Below are 25,848 nucleotides of genomic sequence, written 5' to 3' on the forward strand. Positions count from 1 at the left end.
TGTTTCTTGACAAATAGAAATTAATTTCTGTGAAAATAATTTCTGTATTTAGTGTTAAACAGACGCTTATAGTTACACAATTTGTAGAATTAAAATGGTTTATCTCACCTGAGTACCCGTGATCACCATATTTCCGGTGTCGTCTGGTATGCGATATGCTGCGTCAAGTTTTACTTCTTTACCTCTGTTGAGGCCGCGTTGTAATCCTATCGTGATAAAACTTGATTATAAGGTTTATCTGGATAATATCTAGAGTGCGTTTCACTAAGATGCGTACGCAAATAGTTTCCGTAAATATTTGCGTACGCAAATGTTGTTCTCAAAAACGCGTTTCACTAAACAGCGTAAATTAACGCTGTGCGTAAATTCTGGCGTACATTTACGTCACATATGTACTTCGCGTAAATCAGAAAAATTGGCGTAAATCCGGAAGTGTCATGGCTGCCGTTGCTGAAGCGTTCGCATTACGCGAGATTCGTCCTCGAATATTCCGAGCACGAATCGACACCTTAAGCTATCTGAGCGAAAAGCAAATCGTTGAGAGGTATCGTCTGTCGACGGAGGGTATTATTTACCTCGAGGAGTTAATTCGTGCCGATTGCGAGCCTATGAGTGACAGGAGTCACTCACTGAACGTCAGAACAAAGGTCGGTGTACGTTGTTTGTTTGTCTTTTCGAACATGAATACCATAATAATTATATATTATAATCCTTTTTTGTGCAATTTAGTACCACATAACCGACACCTGTTTTCGTTGTTATTTCCCTTGAATACACGGACGCCATATTGTTGTGAACGAAAAGCTGATGTGGCATCTCCACAATTTAGTTTGGAATTTTATTCTTGTTTGTTTCTCTATCTAAAAAATATAAGTCTTAACATAATATACCGTAGAACATGCGCGAAATGCATTGATTCATCTGCTTCTTATGGTACGAGTTTATAGAACTTCAGTTGAATTTTTTTTAAGAGTAACTGATTTTGACAGTGACATTTGTGTGTTTGTGCTATTTATTAATATTATTTACAAACAAACTTGTGTTTGTGTAGTCCCATTTAATACTTATTTCTGAACAAACGTGGGTAAACTATTGTTCAGGAAATTTAATAAAGGTTATATATCACATTAGTCATTTTGAGAGACAAACTTAATTAATATTTTTTATTGGATTGCATGGGTCTCTTTTTCAGCTCCTAGTTACACTACGCTACCTTGCCAAAGGAGATTTTTATAGCGAGGTTGGAGATCTGCATGGAGTCAGCAGGAGCTCTGTGTGCCGGTGTATTCAACAGGTGTGTCTTAACCCTTTGCATGCTGGGAAATTTGTCGTCTGCTAAAATGTTGTCTGCTAAATTTCTAAAATAAGCATTTTCTTCGATTTTTTTTTTCAAAGAATACTTTCAGAATAGCAAACAGTTTGGATCCTGATGAGACGCCACGTTTTGTGGCGTCTCATCTGGATCCAAACTGTTTGCAAAGGCCTTCAAATCCCGGTTCCAGCGCTCAAAGGGTTAAGAAAACTTTATTGTGAAAACATTCTCCTAAATTAATTAAACAATTTTCAATTAAAAGCTGTTTAGTTCTTCTGCGGTTGAAACGCATCATTGCTAAAACGAACTTAGCTTAAGTATGCCAGTAACCAGACTGACATATTCCAACATACAGCGATATAATGGTTAATGAACGTTTTGCTGATAAAAATGGTTTTATGGCGTTTGTACCCTTAAGGCAAAAAATGCACAAATTATGTCCGTTTCCAGCATCTTATTTGCATAAACTCCAAAGCTTTATTAATAAATTAGATGCCCTAACATTCATGAAGCGACTATTTATTACTGCTATTTACTATTGTGTTAACTGATATATGTTCTAATGAATTCATTGAATTAATTGAAAAAAAGGAATTATTTGCATATATGAATAACATAAGCACATTCTTTGTGGAGGCCATCTTCTTCATCAAAAAATAAAAACCAGTCGATTGTAATATTTAAGATTATAATATGAGACATTCTATAACTTTCAGGTTATAAGTGCCATTAACCGAAACCTGAACAACATCACCTTCCCAATATCTTTGCATGACCTTGCTGCAACAAAACAGAAGTTCCATCGTGTAGCAGGAATCCCGAATGTTATAGGCGCTGTGGATGGAACACTGATCCCAATTCAAGCTCCATCTGAAAATCCTCAGACGTATGTGTGCCGAAAAGGATACCATGCTGTAAACATTCAAGCTGTTGTGGATAGCAGCTTAAGGTTTGTTTATTTTGTTGTACCCCATTGGTAGGGAGAGGGGGGCTATATGTGTTGTTTTCTAAGCATAATGCTTGTGCGTAAATTGTCATCCCTAATCACGGACGACAATTTACGCTTTAATTGAATTTATTGTTTAAATGATGTAAGAGACATATAATCTTATCGAAAATCTAGTTTAGGCGAAAAGTGTCGTCCCTGATTAGCCTGTGGGGACTGCACAGGCTTATCTGGGCTGACACTTCACGCACAAGCATTATGCCCAGTTTTCTCAGAACGCCACAAATATGGCAGTCACTCTGTCATGGGAAAGAATTACATCGATATCTCCATGGTGGAGGTCACACTTTGTACTAATTCCTTAGAAATGTCATTAATTATCTACACTTTTGTGTCCGGAGCCATATCTTGGAAGTGCTTTGGCGGATTTCATTGAAACTTGGTATGAGTATATATATGCATAAGAGGATGATGCAAGCCAAATGGCATTGTACACCATCTGTTAAAAAGAGAGTTATGGCCCTTTGTATCTTGAAAAAATGCTTTTTACTATAGGGACTTTTGTGTCCGGAGCCATATCTTGGAAGTGCTTTGGCGGATTTCATTGAAACTTGGTATGAGTATATATATGCATAAGAGGATGATGCACGCCAAATGGCATTGTATACCATATGTTAAAAAACAGAGTTATGGCCCTTTGTATCTTGAAAAAATGCTTTTTTAGTGTCAAATATAACACTTTGGTGTCCAGAAGTATATAGGCGGGGGATATCAATTCAACGAATTTGCTTTTGAATATTTTGATATTGCCAGTTTGATTTTTCTTATTTATATACAGCTACAATAATTACCACTGAGCTCAGGCGTGCTGTCATCAACCTTGTATTCTGGAAATAAAAACAGAAAGACATGCTTTAAAGTGTTCATGTCTTTTTCTATTTTGCGTATGCATTAAATGATAATAATGCAATACTTTTTATTATAAGAGTTTGTATTGGACAGCAAATTAAATATACTTAAATAAATTATTGAAATTATTCGTAGGCTGTTGTATATGCAAAACAAGACAATATATGAAATACCGAATAGTGTCATCAACATATTGGTTAATAAAAATTAATATTAATATATATCATATGACTTACCAATTACTGCAGACTTGGATGAGCTACCCAGACCATGCATTGATGCTATAATATAAATTTCATAAATTAAGTTTCATAAATGCAGTGCTCATGCAAATAAATCAATATATTGATCATAAACCGAACACAATTATAAATAACAACTTCCATGTATTTGTATTGCATAACATATAAATGTCACTTTTAAACAATTAACATTAATCTTTATATGTATACAATTGCATACAAAACAACTTTAATCTCAGCCAGTGCTTGTGGTATTTCATGGAATTATGGAATACCTGAAGAACTGGGCTTGAAGGTATCAAAACCATCTTCATGGCCATGTACCGATTCCAAAGGAAGGAGTTCCAGCATCTACAATTTAAAGGTAATTTTCTGGTTATCATACAAAGAATAATTATATTTAACACTCAGTAAATAACAAAAATAAATCTGAATATATAAGCGCTTTGGAAATTACCTTTTTTTCTAGAGGACTCAATTCCTCTGAAGGGGGTCCTCCACCCGTGCCCCGCTCATACTGCACCCTGGCTCTTTCTTTTTTACGGGCCTTCACCTTCAGGTCGCTAACCTTCTTCTTGCATTCATCCACAGTTCGGCTTATTAAGCTGGTGCTGTTGACACTAAAAATGCAATTTCAGTCTAGCAAAAATTCATAACATGTTATACTTTTACCACCAGCACCAGTTATAAGCTCTAAAAATGAAGAATTCATACATCTATTCAGATTTAATACTGTACTGTACTTCTCGTACTCGCAAACGAGCGTCTCAAACTCGTTTTTGGACCAATTCGCTTTCTTTACCTTCGTTTTCGCGTCCATTGTTTACTGTACTGTACTTCTCGTACTCGCAAACGAGCGTCTCAAACTCGTTTTTGGACCAATTCGCTTTCTTTACCTTCGTTTTCGCGTCCATTGTTTACAGTAGATACTGTTGCAGACGATGACTTTCTCAAGCGTCCGCGCGCACCTGACAGGCTAAACAACACTAACGCGCAGCGTAAATTTTGCGCACATTTTAGTGAAACGGCGTACGCAATAATTTACGTTCGGCGTAAATTATGTGCGTAAACCTAAAGTTGCGTAAATATACGCTATGTTAGTGAAACGCACTCCTAGACCTTATACGAGTCCGAATAAAGTGCGTCGAAAAAACTTTATTACTAGAACCTTGTTAAACCATGGGATAATCTTGCAACTCTAGGGCCACATTTATGAATAAATTTTCATGAAACTTGGTCAGAATGTTTATCTGGACAATATCAAGTTCGAGTTCAAATTTTAGCTACGTGCGTTGAATAAAATGGTCCCGAGGTCAATTCTTAGAAAAACTTGCTATCACTCTATAGGCCACATGTATGACTCAATCTATATGGAACTTGGTTAGAGGTTTTAGTTTGGAAATACTTTGGCCCACTTCAAATATGGTTTAATTGCGTGCAGTAAAATATCTTAACACTTAAGCGGTTATATTTGTTGATCAATATTGAAACTTGGTCATAGTGTTGATCTTTAAAAAATATTTAGGCCAAGTTTTGAAAATGGATCAGATGCATCTTAATACAATGTCACCAGGTTAGATTTGAAAAAAATCATTAAAGCGTCACATTTATGATTACGGTAAGTCTTGGTGAAACGTGGACATCATTACAAAACAAAGGCCATGTTTGAAACTGGGTCAAGTGATGTCCGTGAACGCTGCTGAGCGCTTAAGAGCCTATATAGATGGCCCAGCATCATGAATTATAACATTAGGACTAAATTTTGATTGTTTTTTTTTACATGGGCATATTTTAATGCTAATGCTTAAATGCAAAAACAAATATTATTCTAATCAATCTTACATTTTAAAAAACAAAGCATGATTAATATTTCCAATTTACTATCGTATATAAGATTAATGTAAACTTGTTCCAGAAGTAATTAATAAATGCGATTGAATAATTTTTTCGTAGATTCCATCACGCCTGATATTTTTTCATCGGTGTCTCAGTATAATCTCTTAAAATGCGCCCGTTTAAGGCTTAACATCAATGGTTTTCTTGTTTTTAATTGTTTTAATGGTTTTTGGCGTTCATTATTAACATAACGCTATTCGCTGGTAAATACTGTATTGTTGTTGTTTTTATAAACCCGTGTTACATTGTTTCTTTGAGAAATGTTTTGTGTTGTAAAAAGCAATTACAGTAAATATTGTTTCATTAATTTCCGACAAATCTTTCAACCAAAGCCACACACTTACAGCACGCAAATAGCATAAATGCGGTCATTGAGTACTTAAATCAAGCCCCATAAGAAATTGAATTCATAAAATCGTGATGGTATTTTCGTCATAAATGTCACTGGGCTTGTGTTACTCAATTAAAACGGTCGTATAATTTTTCGTATCATTTGGAAGTTACTGTGTGTGTCAATTTTTCTATAGATTTAATTATCCGACACGATGACTGATCCAGCATACAGCAACAAGCTTTTAGCGCGTCTTTTCGATCACGCCAAGCAGTACACCAATGATAGACGCTGGGCGGTCTACGTCAGGTACATCAACGCAGGCCTCGAGGAGCTCGGCAAGGAACGTGTCCATCTCGTTGGAAGTACGGGCGAAAATCTAAATGTGTGTATATACCTGCTTTCAAAATGTAATTTTTTCTATGTATATATATATATATATATATATATATACATATATATATGTGACGTCGTCAGCAGAAATCAGTACAAACGCGGTCGACGTTATTTTAAGCTACGCGTGATATATAGAATATATTAGTTACTACTTATTAATCGTATGTAAGATGCAATAAACCAAACATTTGCTTTAAATGATATAGAAATATACATTACAAATTTACAAAGATATGTCCGTTAATAAAGCCTCTCGTGCTCTTTAGGTTGGAAAAAAAGTATCCTAGCATCGCTTTCTTAAAATTGAGCTTTGATAGATTGGAAAATTCCTTTAATCGTGAGTTGGTTTAATTTGGGCTTTGCTATTTAATTGTGTCATGGATCTTCAACATTGACACCGCCTGTCAGAATTATGCCAAGTTATTTGGAAATTAACCCATTTCATAAAGTAGATAAAGTGTTTACATTGAATAATAGTGATATTGATCGTTGGTACTAGGTTCTTGCACTGCACGCTGTCGTCCCTTTGTGTCAAAGACTGCCCATGCTCAAAGACGTTAGACTTTAATTATTGACCTTAATCTGGGACTAAGGTACCAGGTTCCAGTATACAACACTCATTGTATTAAATTTCGAACAAACTTTTCAAAAATAAATTAATTGTCCTCATTCCTATGCTCCTGGCAAAGTGTTTGGAGTGAATTTGTTTTATATTGGATGTTGACCTTAAATTGCAAAAAGCTTGCAGGCAGTGACCTGATGATTGCGCAATACACTGTTTTGATGTGTTGTCACTTCTGCCGTGTTCAGAAATCCATCCATTCTTGATACAGCTGTGATCGAGAAAAACTGAAAGGGACATGTTCACGGTTTGGTAAATTGACAAAATTGAAAAAATGTTTCGGGTTTGCAATTTTTTGTTGTATTTATGCTATTTGCGAGGAAACAATAATACTGGTCATTTTCCAAACTCTAACATATCCATTAAATGCATCTTTTGAGTATTGAAATGCGAGACGATTGAATAATTTGGAGAGTTCTGTTCTCATCGTTATATTTTGTGACACTACCTGGATAACTTATAAAAAGTATAAAATACACCATAAACTATAACGGGTCGAATGACCGAGTGATTAATGCGCTAGACTTTAACTCCAATGGTAGGTTGTTCTATCCCAGGTGTGGATAACTTTTCTTTCTTTAATTTTATTCTTGTTTTATACTGGAGCTTTATAGCTCCGATGTTAACATTAATAAATTAAAAGCATTCAATGGCAAATTTCTAAATATGCCAAAATCTGTGAACAAGTCATTTTAATACTCCCGCTCACCGGCTCATTCGTTTGAATAAGACAACCCGCTTTTTCCCAACACGCGAATATAATGGCATGGAAAAGACAGATATGTTGAATGTTTGCAAGTGAAACGTTGATCAAAAGGCGTTGAATGGTATATTGTACTGTTTGTAATCTGAGACAATTACTGACTGGTCTTTCCTAATGTTTTAAGCTACGATCAACGAGCGATCACGGAGACGTGGACTTTCTCCTGGTATCAGGTACACTAGAAGTTCATCTCGATAACATCGAGTATCGTTAATCGTTAATAAATTAAAAGCATTCAATGGCAAATTTCTAAATATGCCAAAATCTGTGAACAAGTCATTTTAATACTCCCGCTCACCGGCTCATTCGTTTGAATAAGACAACCCGCTTTTTCCCAACACGCGAATATAATGGCATGGAAAAGACAGATATGTTGAATGTTTGCAAGTGAAACGTTGATCAAAAGGCGTTGAATGGTATATTGTACTGTTTGTAATCTGAGACAATTACTGACTGGTCTTTCCTAATGTTTTAAGCTACGATCAACGAGTGATCACGGAGACGTGGACTTTCTCCTGGTATCAGGTACACTAGAAGTTCATCTCGATAACATCGAGTATCGTCCTGGAACACCTCTGTACCTGTGGATCCGGGGTAAGGGTCTGGACATGCGCTACTGTGGAACACTCGTGGAGGACACGTATCTGTCCGCGGACATGCTGCGTACTGTCCATCCGATGCTGTTTACTATGATACGGGCTCTTTGCACCATTGTCACTGCCCCGCTTCAGTATGTTCCTGGGCGATATTTGATCCATACTTCGATAGGTATGCCTTCCAGAGTAGGAATAGCATTAACTTTATTCCGTCAGTTGAAAATAGAGGACACATATTCCTTGCGTATGGATCCTAATGCTGAAGAGATAAGGCAAAAAGAAGTGGAATCAACGCTTAAACGACGGCAAAAGAGTGTACAGATGCAAGACAACGATGCAAAATTATTAAGGCGCTTGCAGAAAATGGTTTCATTTTCAATAACACCTTCAACGAGAGGCGAACATCATGGACGGCATGGTTTGTTGGCCACAATTCTCGACGAGGCATTGCGGCAAAGTTCTACTGTTAACCAATCAGAAGTGGATTGCGATTCGGAAACGGAAACTGTTTTTAACGATGTGTCCGATGAGCATGATAACGAATGTATTGGTAAAGTCAAATCCACCTACGATGATATTGCTGGGAAAGATTTCGTTCCAGCACTACGAATAGTTGATAAATTGCCATGCATTGAGAACTTCTGCAGACGAGTTAAAAGTTCAAATTGGCCTCCGAGAACTATTATCAACGACATAGACAACTGCGATTTGTTTATTATTGCTCGCGATGCTCCTTTGAACCCATCAAAGGAAAATGATTTCTGTCTGTTTAATCTGGCCGAAATCATGTTGAACCAAAACCTGGGTGTACATACTAATGAAAGCCTATCTCAAAGCAATTTTCAAGAAAACGTTCGACTCGATTGGCCGAATTAATCCCATTAAATCGTACTACATGAAAACTTCAAGATTTTTGACATGCTAAATTTATGCCGACAGACAATGCTGGGAGGACACATCTAGAATTTAATCCAGTATTTTTGAAGGAGTTCAGATCGTCCTCATGTTCCTTCTTGATAATGTTAACGCTAAGAAATTGCCACATTATTTCACAGAGAGTAATCTCTTTGACGGGGTTGCCGATCTGGACCTAGACATAGCCAGAAAGTGCATCTATGAGATACTGGCAGATCCTTTTGAAAAAGTGCAGGATTTCTTTGACGTAAAGAGCGAACACAAACGTGAGGTTTTGCTTGATCACGGGGCGGCAGGGCGTATTTATCACTGAAAAGAAACGGTGGAAGGAGAGAATTCATCAACCGTCTTGACGATTCACGTTTTGATATGGCAAAAGCATTTAACGACGCCAATTGCAACCCATCCGGTGAGTCGATTGTGAAGAAGATTGTGCTACGTGTTGCTGATACATTTTTTGAGGAACAGAAACACAGAGCAAGCCCCAAGAATGGTGAATGTGTGGGTCAACGCGATTTTTCAAAAAAAAAACTAAAGCAGGCACTTAAACTGTTGAATAATTTGGTTACCAACGACGGAGCTGTTAGTCATAGTAGTGGAGAGGCTAGTCAACGGTTTGATGGCCTTTTGGCGATCGGATCCCTTTTCCCGGTCAGCCGGGATATCATTAACAATATTGGTGGCAAGAAAGTTGTTCAGAATGTTATTGAGGCGCATGAATCGGACATCTCGGGGAAGGCGAACTTTTTACTTAGCTTTTGTCAATACTATTATAAATATTTAAACCATTAATAAATAGAGGATGTTTGTTCATGTCTGTGTAAAATCGTTTGTTATTTCACAAGTGATCATAGAAAATATTATTTTTCTATGATCACACATTTTCTGTTTTCTTTTATGCCCCTTTTTCAAGAAAATAATTAACAGATGATTCCCTTTCGCTGAAAAGTAACCCTTTCTCCCGTGGCGTGCCTCAATACATTTCAAAACACAAAATGACGTCATTATTGTGACGAAATGACGTCATTATATCAGCGAAATTTGTTGAATTCGGTGGAATGTCGATTTTTATTCACTCGTGATCATAGAAAATATACATAAAATTATTTATGATAATCTAAAAATAGAAAAAGAGTAACGAAAATTTGTTATTTTAACCGTTGAAAAATAGCAATTTATTTATTTTCACTGCTGTTATTTCACTGCAGAAATGTCCTGTTTTATCATTAGGTATAAAAGAATATTTTATATTTGTAAATAGATGCATGAAATCACATTGTTAAAATTGTGAAAAACAATGAATAAGTCCCTTAATAAGTCAATTTAATATACCTATCTAACACATAGTTCCATTAGAATTGTTTTAATTTATACTGAGGATTTCTGTACTGGTTGTAACTTTAGTTGCATTTATAATGTACTGCACTATTAAATTATTACGTATATATCTGATTATCGAATTACTCATATCTTAAATACAACGTTGTTGCACAAAGTATGTTCTTACATGTACAGATCATTTTAGTTAGAGATAGTTATACATATGCATCGTGTTTATAACATGAGGCATATGGTACATTTAACAAAAACAGTCTTTATTGTAGAATTATATTTTCATTTAAACCAAGCGTACACAAAAGAAACAAACAACGATGTACTAGATCCCCTAGATCGGGGAAATGCGGGTCCTTTATTATTATGTGCACTATACTGCGTGGGAGTAATTTTAAAGATAGCTCACCCCATGTCTGGCACTCTCCCAGCGTAAGAAAGTTATAGGTGGGTAGCCAAGGGGATAAATTATGCAAGTTTTTATTTCATTTAATGCGGGAAGTAAGAGTTCATATTTTACTAAACTAGAATGTATTTAAACTCTGATGTGCATCCTGGTTAGTTTATTGCGCACTACAAGGATCGTGTTTACAAATGTGTGTATTCTCATTGGGCCCGCATGCGAAAAAGGATGTTAACTTTTTTTTGGTCGATAGTGAGGCTCGATTGGTCATTGTCGGCTCGGGTACTACTTACATGTAGCCCGGGTACTCTTAAGTATACTTACATGTACCCCGGGTACGGTGAATATGCTTAAACGTACTCGGTCGATATTAGACTGTACCCGAGTTGTATTCCCGCCCAAAATCCGATGTCGTAAAACGCGCTACCGATTACCGTTAAACGCTATTGTTTATCTTAAACAAACTTCTTCTTTTTTTAAACTGCATCATAATGCTTTTTGAGTATGAGTTTCGATAATATAGTGGCCATTTAACAGAAAATTGACATAAATGTGAACATAATAATTTTGAAAAAATAACCGACAACAACCGATTTAGCGTTAAAATTCCCGGGTACGTTTTAGTATATTTACCGTACCCGGTGTACATGTAAGTATACTTGATTACCCGGGGTACATTAAAGTAGTACCCGATCCGACAATGAGCAATCGATCGATAGTTAGTGAGGAATTTCATTGATAAAGTGTCTGGAACATTACATTACTTGAAAAAAGTTCATATTTTCAGTATATTCGGTAATACAATTTCGCGATGTGAATTCGAAAGTACATCGCGAAAATATGTGACATAACGATATACACACTATAAATAACGCAAGTAGATTGATCATTTTATATACAAAAATATATACAATTCGCTGCGCATGCACAATTTGCATTCCTGGGTTTACTACGTGACGATGATGATCAATCTACTTGCGTTATTTATAGTTAACTGGTAGTTACCAGGTACCTGTACCCAGTAAAATTTCATTACACAATATATGAAAATATGAAAACTTAACAACTTTTTTCAAGTTATGTAATATACCAGCCGTGATATTTTAATCAATATAAACTAATAATTGTAAAAAAATACGGTATTATAGAACTTTTATTTTTTCGTCGTTTGTGGTTGACGGTCCCTTTAACAACATTTTATTTATTTATTGGCTCACGACAGACTCCATACGATATACGGTGTGTAATTTGCTCTGTCACAAAGTCATTAATATAATGGTGGATAAGTTTGGATATGTGACGGTGAGTATACTATAATATAGCTTCACCAAAGCCCTATCGCCTTAAACTCAATCTATCAAATAAATCTAGACGAATGAACACAGTTTTCAGACGTAGTTCACTCTCAATTGGCCCGTTTTAAGTATCTGCGCTAAGACCTGCTGTACTAGTTAAAACACTGGACAAGTTGGGGTTAATTAATTTTTCGCTCAATTATTATTAATTACATGAGATTATTATTTATTTAATAGTATTTTTGCAACGGTTTAAAGCGAGTGATGTGCTTTTGTGCTGTTTATGATGTTGTTTTTGTAACTATACAAAATGTTTATATACAATCTACATGCTGAAGTTTTGTTTGCTCGCTTTCTGGTATATAACACGCCATGGTACGTACTATAAAACTATTGTATGTTCGCTGACGCACTGTCTAGTCTGACGTTAGCAACTTGCTGAATGCGTGGGCAGTTTTCAAAAGTGTGCATAACATATGTAAACATGTATTAATTTATCACGCGATATTTAGTAGGGCGTTGCACTAAAATGTTTTAAACATATCTTTATTTTGAAAACAATAAAGATTATAATATGAACGCATTCCTGAACTTTGACTTTAAATATCAAGAGTAGGTTGGCATAGAATGTCCTGAATATAACGAACTACTGAGGCGTGAAGATTTCCGTATTTTTCAAAAAAATGTCATTAAATGAATTCATTTTCAAATCTGTAATACTTGGAATAGTTTTTATTAATTATAATAACTAGAAAAAAGATAAATAAGTACATTTTGTACATTGTTTGAGAATATTTTTTTAAATATCGCATTGATTTAATTCCTTAATGACCTTCTGACACTTCTGAACCGCACGAGGATGTGGTGCCACGTGGTAGAATTGCAAATGTATGTACGTATATGAACAATTTTGATTTCCTTGTGTTTATTGTTCTTTAATTAGGACAATATGAACAAATGCATTTGTTCTAATATTTGATTAATAAGACGATTGCAGACTGGTTGGTCGTAAAAGCAGCCAAGTTAGTTATTATTGTTCAGAATTTAGTTGAAATTTATCAAGTTTAATGTTGCTTAGTCAACTCATCTGCAAAAACCTGCTTCTTATCTGTGTGTATGCATCATACTTCATTTGAAAGTCTCAAGTCTATTTGCATATTTTATCTGCGCAATATTAACACGCCAGACATGATTTCACAATAAACGCAACATCTACGTCACTATAATATGGTATTCCACGGGGAAAACCATAACATGTAGATCTTGCATTTTCAAAAAATCGTCAAACGGAGCATATTAGCGTGGTTTGGCAAATTAAATTGGCATAGCTCATGAATATATCAGATGGTAGTGTAAATACCTATTCTTCAATTTTACAAGGTGTTTGGATTGTTCGTGCATTTTAAATTTGATTTTGGGTTTGGAGAAAAAAATTCTGGGTACCACTTCCACCTGTTCAGCCATTCAGTTGTGTAATCGAAGGGAACGCAATATTAGAAATTGTGAACTTAATTGGACTTATCACACGGAAGAGTAACATTTGTTTATTTATGGTTTAGTGGATTGGATGTGTCGACACAGACTAAATGGTCAATTCTTCCTACAAGAAGGTGATCGAACCATATATTAGTGTCACTATTTACTTTTTTAGTTCATCTAAGCTAGTGCGGTTACTCTTTGTCCTGCATGCTTCGTCGTGCGTCCTTCGAATAATGTCAGTCTTAATACAAATCTTATATGATATTATGGGCATATAACAGTATATGCTATGTTTATATGTGTCTATCGCAACCGTTGTTTATTTTTGGTGTTTTCACTTCATATACACTTATTTTTGTTAATGCAGCATCAACAAACTTAAACAATATCCTGGAAAAAAGAAAAATAATACATTTGAATATCAACCGTACTTTCGTTTTGACAACTGACGACAGAAATGATTCGATGTAAGATGTGAATCTAAAGTTAGTTTTAGTGCAGATTTGTTTATACGACACATAACACTGACTGCGATCCTAATAAAAATACAGTTCCGCTCGGCTTAGAGGACTGGGTGAGTCATGTAAAATATCGAATATAATATATATTTTTATAAACAACTGGTAGCGATATGAGTTGCAGATAATTGGTCAGTTACCACATTTTAACTAACTCTTTTGACCTATAAATTCTTTTCAGCTCAATTCAAAAGTGAAAAATGCCCATAATATCACTTTAAGGACACATTTTGCATTCAATCTTTGTTAAACTTGATCAGAATGTGAATCTTAACATTATCTAAGCCAAGTTTGAATGTGAGTTACATGCTTTCCAAAACTGTCACCACGTCAACCTATTTATGACATTAATAAATACATCTTGATGAGACTTTATCAAAATGTGTTTCTTGACAAATAGAAATTCACTTCCTGTGAAATTAGAACTTAATCTAGTTCGAATTCAAATTTGATTTTCGTGCGTTAAAAAAGTCACAAGGTCAAATCTGAGAAAAGATTCTTTCCACTCTAGAGGCCATATGTATGACTCTATCTTTATGAACTTGGTTAAAGTTTTAATTTTGGAAATACTAATTAGTCCCACTTCAAATGGGTCATTTGCGTCCACTAAAATATCTAAACACTCAAGCGGTATTATCTATGACTTAAGATTGAAACTTGGTCATAGTGTTGATCTTAAATCATATCTAGGCCAAGTTTTGAAACTAGGTCAGATGCATCTACATACAATGTCATCAGGTCGGAACTGAAAAAAATCATTAAAGTGTCACATTTATGATTAAGTCTTGGTGAAACGTGGCCTTCATTACAAAACAAAGGCCATGTTTGAACTGGGTTAAGTGTGGTAAAAACTAGATCATCTCGTCAAATCTTCATCAATTGATATCCGTGAACGCTGGTGAGCTCTTAAGAGCCTTTGTAGATGGCCCATCATCATGAATTATAAAAAAGGGCTAAATTTTGATTGCTTCTTTTATGGACATGGTTTAATATTCATGCTTAAATTCAAAAACAAACGTTGTTCTTTAAAATCAATCTTACATTTAAAAAAAACATAGCATGATTTCATTTCCAGTTAACTTTCTTATATTAGAGTTAATGAAAACTAGTTGCAAAAGTAATTAATAACTGTGATTGAATAATGTATTTTGTAGATTCGATCACGCCTGATATTGTTTCATCGGTGTCGCAGTTTCAACTTTTTAATGTGCCCATGTAAGGCTTCGCATCAATGGTTTTCTGGTTTTAATTCTTTGAATGGTTATTGGCGTTGACTATTCACATGAAGCTAGTCAATGGTTAGCACTGCATTGTGTTTGTTGTTATTTTAAAGCTACACGTAAATCGATTTTACAGTCCTTTAATAAATGTTTGGTATTGTAAAATTGAAACGAAATTGAATTAATAAAATCGTGGTACTGTGCAGCAAAAGTTCCCACATGGTATCTTCGTCATTAATGTCATTGGGCTTGTTTTACTCAAGTAAAACATTCGGAAGTTATTGTGTTGTGTGTGTGTTTTTTCTATAGATTTAATTATCCGACGCAATGACTGATCCAACATACAGCAACACGCTTTTAGCGCGTCTTTTCGATCGTGCCAAGCAGCGCACCAATGACAGACGCTGGGCGGCCTACGTCAGGTACATCAACGCAGGCCTCGAGGTGCTCGGCAAGGAACGTGTCTATCTCGTTGGAAGTACGGGCGAAAATCTAAATGTATGTTTATACCTGCTAACAAAATGTATTTACTACTTATTAATCGTTTGTAAGATGCAATAAAGCTATAAATGGGCTATAAAAAATATATAAATAGAAATGACAAATTTACACATATATGTCCGTTTATAAAGCCCCTCGTGATCTTTAGGTTGGAAAAAGTATCCAAGCATCGCTTTCTTAAAATTGAGCTTTGATAGATGGGAAAATTCCTGTAATCGTTCGTTGGTTTAATTTGGGCTTTGCTATTTAATTGTGTCATGGATCTTCAACATTGACAGCTGTTTTTAGGCGCGACAACGCCTGCCGGAAAATATGTCAAGTTACTTGGAAAATAACCCATGTCATAAAATAGATGTGTTGCATTGAACAGTAATATTGATCGTTGGGAACAGGTTCTTGCACTGCACGCTGTCTTTCTTCTCTGGCTAAGACATTCTAAAAGACATGTTAACGTTAGACTTTTATGACTGACCTTAACCAGGGACTAAGGTACCAAGTCCTATGCCCAACACTAATTGTATGACATTTCAGCCAATCTTTGCAAAAATATATTAATTGTCCAAAATTATATGCCCATTGCAAAGTGTTTGGAATAAATTTGATATATATATTGGCTCTTGAACTTTAATTGCATTGAGCTTGCAAGCAGGAACCTGCTGATTGCACAATACACTGTTTTGATGTGTTTGTCACTTCTGCCATGTTCAGAAATCCATACATTCTTGATACAGCTGTGATCCAGACAAACTGAAAGGGATCTGTTCACGGATTGGTAAATTGACAAAATTGAAACAAAATGTTTCGGATTTGCAATTTGTTGTTGTTGTTATTTTATTTGCGAGGAAAAAATAACACTGATCATTTTCCAAGCTCAAAAATATCCATTTAATTTATCTTTTAAGTATTGAAAAGAATCGGTAAATTAGAAAGCGTTATACAAACGCGAAACGATTGAATAATTTGGGGAGTTCTGTTCTCATCGTTATGTTTTGGGACACTTCCTGGATTGCTTATAAAAAGTATAAAATACACAATACACTATAACAGCTCGGATGGCCGAGTGGTTAAGGCGCTAGACTTTAACTCCAGGGGTAAGTTGTTCTAGCCCAGGTGTGGATAACTTTTTATACACCGAAGAAGGGCATATAGTGATCGCACTGTCCGTCTGTCTGTCCGTCTGTCCTTCCGTCACACTTTTCCGTTTAAGTTTCAAAAAATGCTCGTAACTTCGATGTCGCTTCAGATGTAACCTTCATATTTGGTATGCATGTGTTTATGGACAAGGCCTTTCAACACGCACAAAATGTTTGACCCCATTGACTTTGACCTTGAACTTAGGTTCCGCGCTCAGATTTCGAAATCTGCGTTTAGGTTTCGAAAAAAACGTTTTTCGGGGGCATATGTCTTCGGATGGAGACAGCTCTTATTTCTTTAATTTTATTCTTGTTTTATACTGGAGCTTTTTAGCTCCGATGTTAACAATAATAAATTTAAAGTCCCTTCAATAGGCCCGCTCACCGGCTCATGCGTTTGAATAAGACAACCCACTCTTTCCCAACACGCGAATAAAATGGCATCGAAAAGACAGATCAATTGAATGTTTGCAAGTGAAACGTTAAACAAAAGGCGTCGAATAGATTATTGTACTGTTTGTACTCTGAAACAAGTGCTGACTGGTCTTTTCTAATGTTTTTAAGCTTCGATTACCGAGCGATCGCGGTGACGCGGACTTTCTTCTGGTATCCGGTAGACTAGAAGTTCCTGTCGCTAACATCGAGTATCGTCTCAATACACCACTGTACCTGTGGATCCGGGGTAAGGGTCTGGACATGCGCTACTGTGGAAGACTCGTGGATGACACGTATCTGTCCGCGGACATGCTGCGCACTGTCCATCCGATGCTGTTCACTATGATACGGGCTCTTTGCACCATTGTCACTGCCCCGCTACAGTTTGTACCTGGGCGATATTTGATCCATACCTGTCTAGGTATGCCTTCCAGGGTAGGAATAGCATTCACTGAATTCCGTCAATTGAAAATAGAAGACACAGATTCTTTGCGTATGGGTCCTAATGCTGAAGAGATAATGCAAGAAGAAGTGGAATCAAAGCTTAAACGACGGCAAAATAGTGTAAAGATGAAAGACAACGATGCCAAATTATTCAAGCGCGTGCAGGAAATGGCTTCATTTTCAAAGACGCCTTCAACGAGAGGCGAACATCATGGACGGAATGTTTTCCTGGCCACCATGATCGACGAGGCATTGCGGCGAAAATCTGGGGTTAACCAATCAGAAGGAGATTGCAATTCAGAAATGGAAACTATATTTCAAGATGTGTCAGATGAGCATGATAACGAATTTATTGGTAAAGTCAAAGCCACCTACGATGATATTGCTGGAAAAGATTTCGTTCCAGCACTGCGAATAGATGGTAAGTTGTCATGCATTGAGGAATTCTGCAGGCGAGTTCAAAGTGCAAAATGGCCTCCAAGGAATGTTGTCAACGACATAGACAACAAATGCGAGTTCTTCATTATTGCTCGCGATGCACCTTTGAACCCATCAAAAGAAAAGGATTTCTGTTTGTCGTTTAATCTGGCCGAAATCATGTTGAACCAAAACCTGCCTCCAACTGCTAAAAGGGTGTACATCCTCATGAAAGCCTATCTTAAAGGAATTTTCAAGAAAACGTTTGACTCGATCGGTCGATTTAATCCCATCAAATCGTACTACATGAAAACTTCAATATTTTGGACATGTGAAATATATGCCAACGAACTATGCTGGAATGAAACATCAGAGCATAGTATTTTGGACGCCGTTCAGATCGTCCTCAGGTTCCTTCTTGGTTGTATTAAGGCTAAGAAATTGCGACATTATTTCACAGAAAGTAATCTATTTGACGGGGTTGCCGATCTGGACTTAGAAATAGCCGGAGCGTGCATCTATGAGATACAGGCAGGTCCGTTTGAAAAAGTGCAGGATTTCTTTGACGTAGAGAGCGAACACAAACGTGAGGTTTTGCTTGATCACGAGGCGGCGAGGCGTATTTTATCACTACAACAAGATGGTGGAAGGAGAGAATGCTTAAACCGTCTTGACGACTCATTTATAGATATGGCAAGAGCATTTAACGACGCCAGTTGTGACCCATCTGGTGATTCGATTGTGAAGGAGATTGTACTACGTGTTGCAGATACATTTTTGGAGGAACAGAAACAAAGAGCGAGCGCCAAGAAGGCTGACAAAAGCGGACACCGTATTTCGGCTTTAGACAAAACATCAAATAAATGTGTAGGTCAACGCGATTTGTCAAAACCCAAACTAAAACAGGCACCTCTAATTAAACTGTTGAATAATTTTGTTACCAACGACGGAGCTGTTAGTCATGGTAGTGGAGAGGCAAGTCAACGGCTTGGTGACCTTTTGGCGGTCGGATCCCTTTTCCCGGTCGGACGGGATTTCATTAACAACATCGGTGGCGAAAAAGGTGCTAAGAATGTTCTTGAGCAAGTTGATGCGCAGGAATCGGACTCTGAGGATCGGCTAAGAAAAACTGTAGAACGATATCTAACCTGCAAAGACGAAGAAGAACCGACGGTAGCGATTGAACTTAAACAAATGATTGCGATTTATTTCCTAGCAAATGATGATGAGTTCATGTAAATATAAAAGTGTAAATTACAAGTCGGACTGGTTAAAGTTTTAATTTGTCCAATTACAAACGTCTATCGAGAGCAACTTTACATGTATTATTGTATAAAAGTTTAATCCAATTTAAATTTAAGTATGTTAAAATTGTGTTTTAGTGTTCAATGTTTAAATAAATTAACATCAATATGAAATTTGCTTATTTCAGTTACGCTTGAAGTTGAATGCTTATCTTAATTTGTTAAAAGGGACTTTTGTCCACATTTTGGCAAAATTACAATTTTAATCATTTTTTTCTTGCAAATATATGTATTACCAACATAGCGTTTGAAAAAAAACTTATTTTGAAAAACAAACAAAAAAACTTGTGTGATGCAGTGGTAAGCTTGGTGAATTTTGCTTCCAGTTGTCCCGTGTTGGAAACCTCGTGGTATGCGAACTTTTTACTTAACTTATGCCCTTACTACTATAAATATTTAAACCATTAATAATGTTTTATATTTGTAAATAGATGCATGTAATTACATTTTTAAAATATCGAACTATGAATAATTCCCCTTAATAAGTAAATTTAACACACCTATCAAACACATAGTTCCATTAGAATTGTTGTAATTTATATTGGGGATTTTTGTACTGGTTGTAACTTTAGTTGCATTTATAATGCTCTGCACTTTTAAATTATTACGTATATATCACATTATCAAATTACTCATATTTGTAAATAAAACGTTTTTTTTTGTTGCACAAAGTATGTTCTTACATGTACAAATCATTTTAGTAAGAGATAGTTATGCATCGTGTTACCTAATAACAGGCTACGTTTGACTTAAATTGCCGTTTGAAATGTACTGTCAAAACTGTATTTGAATGTCATTTATCAATTGCCATAAATGAATGTAGATGGTCTGTTCCTAAATGTCTTTTGCGATACTATGGCTGTATTTTACGAATTGTAATGCATTAAATGTCAGTAAGTATGTCATATTTACTCATAATAACTGCTGTGCTTGTTAACATCATATACGACGACGTTCGAACCATCTACATTTTTGATTTCGTAGGTGGTTTGTATAAAAGTTTTGAAATGCTTGTTAGTTAATACCCAATTAAACATTGAATTAAACATTGTACTGTGGTCAGAGCCTTAGGGCTGAGTATATTTTCGTTTCGAATAGGTAGCAAGCAATGGCCAATCCTTTTGTCATTGTTACAAGCATGAACCATAATTGGCATTATTTTGTTACAGCTGTTAGGTAGCTTAATATACGAAAACAATTCCACTACTATCACGCATTGTTCCATTACTCCCAAACAATTACCAACTGCTGTATAAACTGCTAAAATCATGAGATTGTTCCTCGTGAAACGAATTTTGTTGCTTGGGTTAGAACAAAATTAATATTAATAATAATATAATATTATTACAATGGCCATATGAAAACCTTATATACGTAAAATACAGTATTTGTATGCCCCCCTTCGAAAAAGAGGGGGTATATTGTTTTGCTCATGTCGGTCCGTATGTCCGTATACATGTCCGTTCACAAGATGGTTTCCGGATGATAACTCAAGAACGCTTACGCCTAGGATCATGAAACTTCATAGGTACATTGATCATGACTGGCAGTTGACCCCTATTGATTTAGAGGTCACTATGTCAAAGGTCAAGGTCACAGTGACTCGTTCTTGGATGCAGTTTAGGACCACATTTGCAGATTATATTATGTGCTGGTGTGGTGGGTTCTCCGTCCCCACCAGATGGTTTTCGGATAACTCAAGAACGCTTACACCTAGGTTCATGAAACTTCATAGGTACATTGATCATGACTGGCAGATGACCCCTATTGCTTTTCAGGTCACTAGATCAAAGGTCAAGGTCACAGTGACTCGAAATAATAAAATGGTTTCCGGATGATAACTCAACAATACGTACGCCTAGGATCATGAAACTTCATAGGTACATTGATCATGACTGGCAGATGACCATTGATTTTCAGGTCACTAGGTCAAAGGTCAAGGTCACCGTGACTCAAAACAGTTAAATGGTTTCCGGATGATAACTCAAGAATGCTTACGCCTAGGATCATGAAACTTCATAGGTACATTGATCATAACTGACAGATGACCCCTATTGGTTTTCATGTCACTAGGTCAAAGTTCAAGGTCACAGTGACAAAAAACGTAATCACACAATGGCTGCCACTACAACTGACGTCCCATATGGGGGCATGCATGATTTACAAACAGCCCTTGTTATATATTGATGTAATTAATTAGCTTCGTTACAACATATGGTTATAAGAAATATATAATTACATATATATTATCGATAGTTATTAATTTAATACTCCAATATTTAAAAATGCATGCATGTATTATTGTTATAAAACGAATTTTTATTTTGTATAATCGACTTTATAAACACTGTTTGATTACTTGTCCACTTGGTTTTTTGCCTTCTGTATGTATTGTTTAAGAAACTGCAAACTGTATGATAGTACTGGTGTTTTAGCTAGTGAGTTAGTTAATTTACTGTAAATAAGTATATATGTAAACAGACCACCAATAAAAATTGAATAATCAAATTCCATTAATATATGAAATTATGGTCAACTATTAAAGTGTTGCTGATTTTGCAGCTTTTATTAAAGGATTACAACAAAGATATTTGAAATAGACAGCTGTTGCTCTTTTCGTTGAGTGTGTCGGTGGGTATGGGAGTGTCATATATAGTACATGTATTTGCCATACTATTTGGCACTTCGTTGCTTGCCATAAATAAAGGACCACGTTCTATAACAAGCTTCTTTTTCCTAACTCAGCTGAAGTTTCTACTTGTTTTGAAATCTTATATATTATAATATATTAAATCATGTACACATACAGTTTATACACTGCACACAGTTAATTAAATATATGCACAGATTAAAGAAAAGATGTCGGAGATGAAGCTGAAACAAAACAACATCCGTAACTTCTCTCTTTAAAACATTTGGGGTTAGCGGGTACATATAATAACCTTTAGTTACTCTTTCTTTGATCTGTAAACAATATAATATAATGCACTATTGATTTTAACAATTTTAGGCAACTGGTATATACTACAGCAACGTTATCATAAAGGAACAATAAATATGTGTTGAGATCCCCTTTACATTGTTTTATGCCAAATACACAATATATTGGAAATGCATTTTCTAAACGAGACGATTTAAAAGCCACATAAGTATGGAATCCGGATAGTGCATCTATAATCTCGCACCACTTTCATCAAGAGCGACACTAGACACACGAAGCGATACTTGATATTTTTCTTGACAGTCGCGGCGACGCACGATATTTTTCTTGACAGTCGCGGCGACGCATGATATATTTAACACGATATAGGTAGCAGACCACTGTAGACACACACTCTCTCGGAGCCGCGGACGCCTTTTTGATCTCCACCACGCTCAATTCAGAAAACAATGAACCTGCAATCCATAACCCATAAAACCATGAATAAATACCACGTAACCAGTTGGTTTTCGCGCAATACTTCACAGCGTGACCCTACTAGCGATTCCAGCTTAAAAAGAACTCAAAATACAATATGCCTACCGCAGTTTTCCTTCCTGAGTAACAAAGAACACAACAACAACAAGAGGTCATGACCCCACAGTTTCGCATTTGAAAATGGTCATATTCTCAGGATTTAATGCAATTTGGGGATACAATAAGACCTATTACCCTCAAATATGACATGGAAACCTACCCTGTCCAATATTTCACTTTTTGACGGGGCCAATTCGCATATTTCTGCTTCCTACTGCTACTGCTACCTATATCGCCCTTGTGCAGATAGCCCAAAAGGCGATATATCTTGTTAAATATATCGTGCGTCGACGCGACTGTCAAGAAAAGTATAAATAACGAATGGCTTAACTGGTGCGTATATGTGTGTTTTTTGGTATTGTTGTTCTTGTTTTTCACGTGTTTTTGTTCGTTTGATTGTTTTTCATTTATGAATAAGTTGTTGTATTTGACGTCTTCTGTAATACGTTGAATCTATTAATTTAAATAAGGCATGGAATAACAGACTTGAAAAAAGTTAGAATCAAAGCATTTTCTGACGATTATCGTAATGACAATTTTCCAACTTTTCGTCAAAGATTTTTCCAATAAAAGAATTATGTACATCAGTGAGAAAACTAATAATGGCGTAGACATTAAGTGACAATTCATTTTCCTTCATGAGTTATCTTCATTTGAAAGAAATATATATATTAAGTTATAAACGTGAAATCGCTGAATAAATTGTGGTAATTGTGTTGTGTTTGTTCAATTTTGTGACAACAAATTATAAAATAAGTGCTAAACAATATAATTCAACAGACGGCCCGGTGGTGGTAAACTTTTAACTTTTTTGTTTCGTTTTTCTTGTGTGTTTTTTTCGTTCCAATATAATTTTATTTGTATTATAAGTTTTCATTACGGATGTTTAAAGCTATTCGTCTTATATCCTGACTTTGAAATAAAGGTAAAAAAATGTACGTGTTTACGTTATTAAATTAAAAACAAAAGTTTTAGTACTGTTGGGGTTTTTTTTCACCTAAAATTATTATAATAACCGCATGAAATGTTTGTCATGAAGTGCATGCATATTAAACAACATAATAGCGTTCGTAGATACAAATCTCGGATGCGCAGGCTGGACTGTAGCTACGTTGGCAGCATATTGCATAAGTAACATTTTCGCATGACGCGGGTCTTTAAAAATAGCATTGCTTTTTGTAAATGGAACATCAAACCACAATACTTTCCGATAGAAAATTAAAGTCACATTGTGTTATTTATAACAAACTGGCAAATCTCGGTAGTCTATTCTGACTTAATTGTAAGAAAGATTTTCAAACAAACTGACCGTGTAGGTTACACATGTGTGGCAACGATTTCCCTTCTATCATGTACATGATACTGTTTCGGTAGTCGTGCTCAAATCAGCCAATCGAATGTATTTATTCGGGTCTGCTGGCGTAATGTAAAGGTCATTTAAGGTAAAAAGCTTGGTTAAACACCTACGAGGAAAAAATGAAAGCGATTTCAAGCAAAATTCCACCAATGACATAGATGCAATCAGCAAATACAGCATTTGATATTGATGAAAGTGTAACTCGTTACATACGCACAAAAATAATAATTCTGTTTCTGTTGTTGTCGTTAAAATGTGTTACAATAAGTAGATCACTTTTGTCTAAACAAGTTTGGATGGCCGAGTAGTTTACATGGTCTTTTAATCCAAAGCACAGTGGTTCGAGCCCCACTGGGCACACACTTTTTTCTCATTTAAATTATCGTTTTAATGGAGCTATACAGTTCTTTTGTTAAATCTATAAATTTAAGGCATTTACGGTTTTACCGACAAACGTTAAAAATGTCTAATCTGCAAATCTGTGAATAAGTCCCTTTCATGTGTTGAATGAAAAACGTAAAAAATATGTCCGAAATAAGTGAACATGTCCCTTTTGAGTTCAATCAGAACATACCCAGGCCCTCCGCCTAGATAGTTGGATTGTTTTAAAGGCGGTCATACTAGTTAGCCAAGATAACAGTGAGTCAAGTCGTATTTATAAACATGTGTAAATAGACTCGTGAAAACTATGAACTAATACCTCCTTCGTGATTGTGAATTTCGAAATGACCCCTGCTTGTGTTCGAACCCGTTCTATATATAGCGTTATGCCTCATGTATTATCAGCACGCGCTGGTTCATTCGGTCACATGATGTTTAAAGCAATCTAAAACAAGAACGACTGCCTGCGTTGTAGTGAGCTACGGTGACCCAGTTTTACCTGGGAAAGATTTAAAGAATGTATCGACTAACACGCTAGCGCACAGACTATTCATTCTTTATCAGCGGTATATAGCTAACTCGCTGGTCGATCGCCCGATTCAACAGCATTCCTATTCGCTAGCTTTACATTGAAATCATGACATAAACAAAATTTTACAACTAAGTTTTAATACGGTATCATTGAATGATGTTTAAATAATAAAGCGGCCCAAAGGAAGAATAAAGTGATCATTAAGCTGTGTTTGGCGACACTGGTGAATTTGTTCGAGGAAAGCTAACGTATAACTTGGAGGTAAGATTCATTAATGAACAGAGTTTATACACGATTGTCTGTCAGATCAAGGTAGTATAGTGGGGGTAGTGTGACGTAGGGCGCTTGTGTTCTGGTATGCTAGGAATGCACTGGGATTAAGGTGTAATAACGCATCATAGAAAGGAAGGGGATGTCAAAACTGGTGTTCAACTCAAAGACAATTCTGATTATAAGGTTTGTTGTGATGTTACGTCAATAAACACTGGATACTTAATCGAGTTTAACCGTGTTTGTATCTTGATTATTTGGATGACATAGCCTGTATAGGCTGTATAACTCGGTGAGTACGTTTAATTATTGATATCGAATAGTAGGTTTCACGCTAATTCTGTTTTGTCCTTAAAACGTTCATTATATAAGTTAGGAATGG

At 35.9% G+C, this 25,848-nt stretch overlaps 3 protein-coding genes and 1 long non-coding RNA gene across 12 annotated transcripts; 3 read left to right on the forward strand and 1 right to left on the reverse strand.

Annotated features, from left to right (window-relative positions):
* The first annotated feature begins 264 nt into the window (after nt 1-264).
* Nucleotides 265-3,773, forward strand: LOC127875057 (putative nuclease HARBI1). Of its 2 annotated transcripts, XM_052419881.1 has the most exons (4): nt 265-647; nt 1,193-1,294; nt 2,029-2,261; nt 3,649-3,773. In XM_052419881.1, the coding sequence occupies exons 1-4, from the start codon at nt 438-440 to the stop codon at nt 3,686-3,688; spliced, it is 585 nt and encodes a 194-aa protein (XP_052275841.1). In that variant the 5' UTR covers nt 265-437; the 3' UTR covers nt 3,689-3,773. The 2 variants fall into 2 exon arrangements, 1 of the variants encoding a protein (XP_052275841.1); XR_008047240.1 differs by lacking the exons at nt 265-647; nt 2,029-2,261; nt 3,649-3,773 and adding an exon at nt 655-933 and having other exon boundaries at nt 1,193-1,330.
* Nucleotides 3,417-4,108, reverse strand: LOC127875063 (uncharacterized). Its single transcript, XR_008047246.1, has 3 exons — nt 3,867-4,108; nt 3,685-3,760; nt 3,417-3,448 (listed from the first exon to the last, which is right to left on the reverse strand). It is a non-coding gene; the product is annotated as an uncharacterized LOC127875063 (long non-coding RNA).
* A 1,742-nt stretch (nt 4,109-5,850) lies between these two features.
* On the forward strand, nt 5,851-9,495 carry LOC127872367 (uncharacterized). The gene is made up of 2 exons (XM_052415699.1): nt 5,851-6,021; nt 7,894-9,495. Exons 1-2 carry the CDS (start codon nt 5,851-5,853, stop codon nt 8,887-8,889), a joined length of 1,167 nt encoding a protein of 388 aa, XP_052271659.1. The 3' UTR covers nt 8,890-9,495.
* On the forward strand, nt 5,902-21,917 carry LOC127875052 (uncharacterized). 8 transcript variants are annotated; one of them, XM_052419874.1, is made up of 3 exons: nt 5,902-6,021; nt 15,485-15,673; nt 17,374-21,917. In XM_052419874.1, exons 2-3 carry the CDS (start codon nt 15,503-15,505, stop codon nt 19,342-19,344), a joined length of 2,142 nt encoding a protein of 713 aa, XP_052275834.1. In that variant the 5' UTR covers nt 5,902-6,021; nt 15,485-15,502; the 3' UTR covers nt 19,345-21,917. The 8 variants fall into 8 exon arrangements, with proteins under 8 accessions (XP_052275834.1, XP_052275832.1, XP_052275831.1 ...); XM_052419872.1 differs by lacking the exon at nt 5,902-6,021 and adding an exon at nt 11,854-11,965; XM_052419871.1 differs by lacking the exon at nt 5,902-6,021 and adding an exon at nt 12,127-12,333.
* Nucleotides 21,918-25,848: the final 3,931 nt, after the last annotated feature.

Source organism: Dreissena polymorpha, chromosome 3, assembly GCF_020536995.1.
Source record: "Dreissena polymorpha isolate Duluth1 chromosome 3, UMN_Dpol_1.0, whole genome shotgun sequence".
Classification (NCBI taxonomy): domain Eukaryota; kingdom Metazoa; phylum Mollusca; class Bivalvia; order Myida; family Dreissenidae; genus Dreissena; species Dreissena polymorpha.

Excerpts from the sequence above, each read along its gene's own strand:
- LOC127875057 (XM_052419881.1), top strand. The coding sequence starts at position 438 with ATGGCTGCCGTTGCTGAAGCGTTCGCATTACGCGAGATTCGTCCTCGA. Across the intron at positions 1,295-2,028 it reads TGTGCCGGTGTATTCAACAG|GTTATAAGTGCCATTAACCG; the intron begins GTGTGTCTTAAC and ends TATAACTTTCAG. Across the intron at positions 2,262-3,648 it reads GTTGTGGATAGCAGCTTAAG|CCAGTGCTTGTGGTATTTCA; the intron begins GTTTGTTTATTT and ends CTTTAATCTCAG.
- LOC127872367 (XM_052415699.1), top strand. The coding sequence starts at position 5,851 with ATGACTGATCCAGCATACAGCAACAAGCTTTTAGCGCGTCTTTTCGAT. Across the intron at positions 6,022-7,893 it reads GTACGGGCGAAAATCTAAAT|CTACGATCAACGAGTGATCA; the intron begins GTGTGTATATAC and ends TAATGTTTTAAG.
- LOC127875052 (XM_052419874.1), top strand. The coding sequence starts at position 15,503 with ATGACTGATCCAACATACAGCAACACGCTTTTAGCGCGTCTTTTCGAT. Across the intron at positions 15,674-17,373 it reads GTACGGGCGAAAATCTAAAT|CTTCGATTACCGAGCGATCG; the intron begins GTATGTTTATAC and ends AATGTTTTTAAG.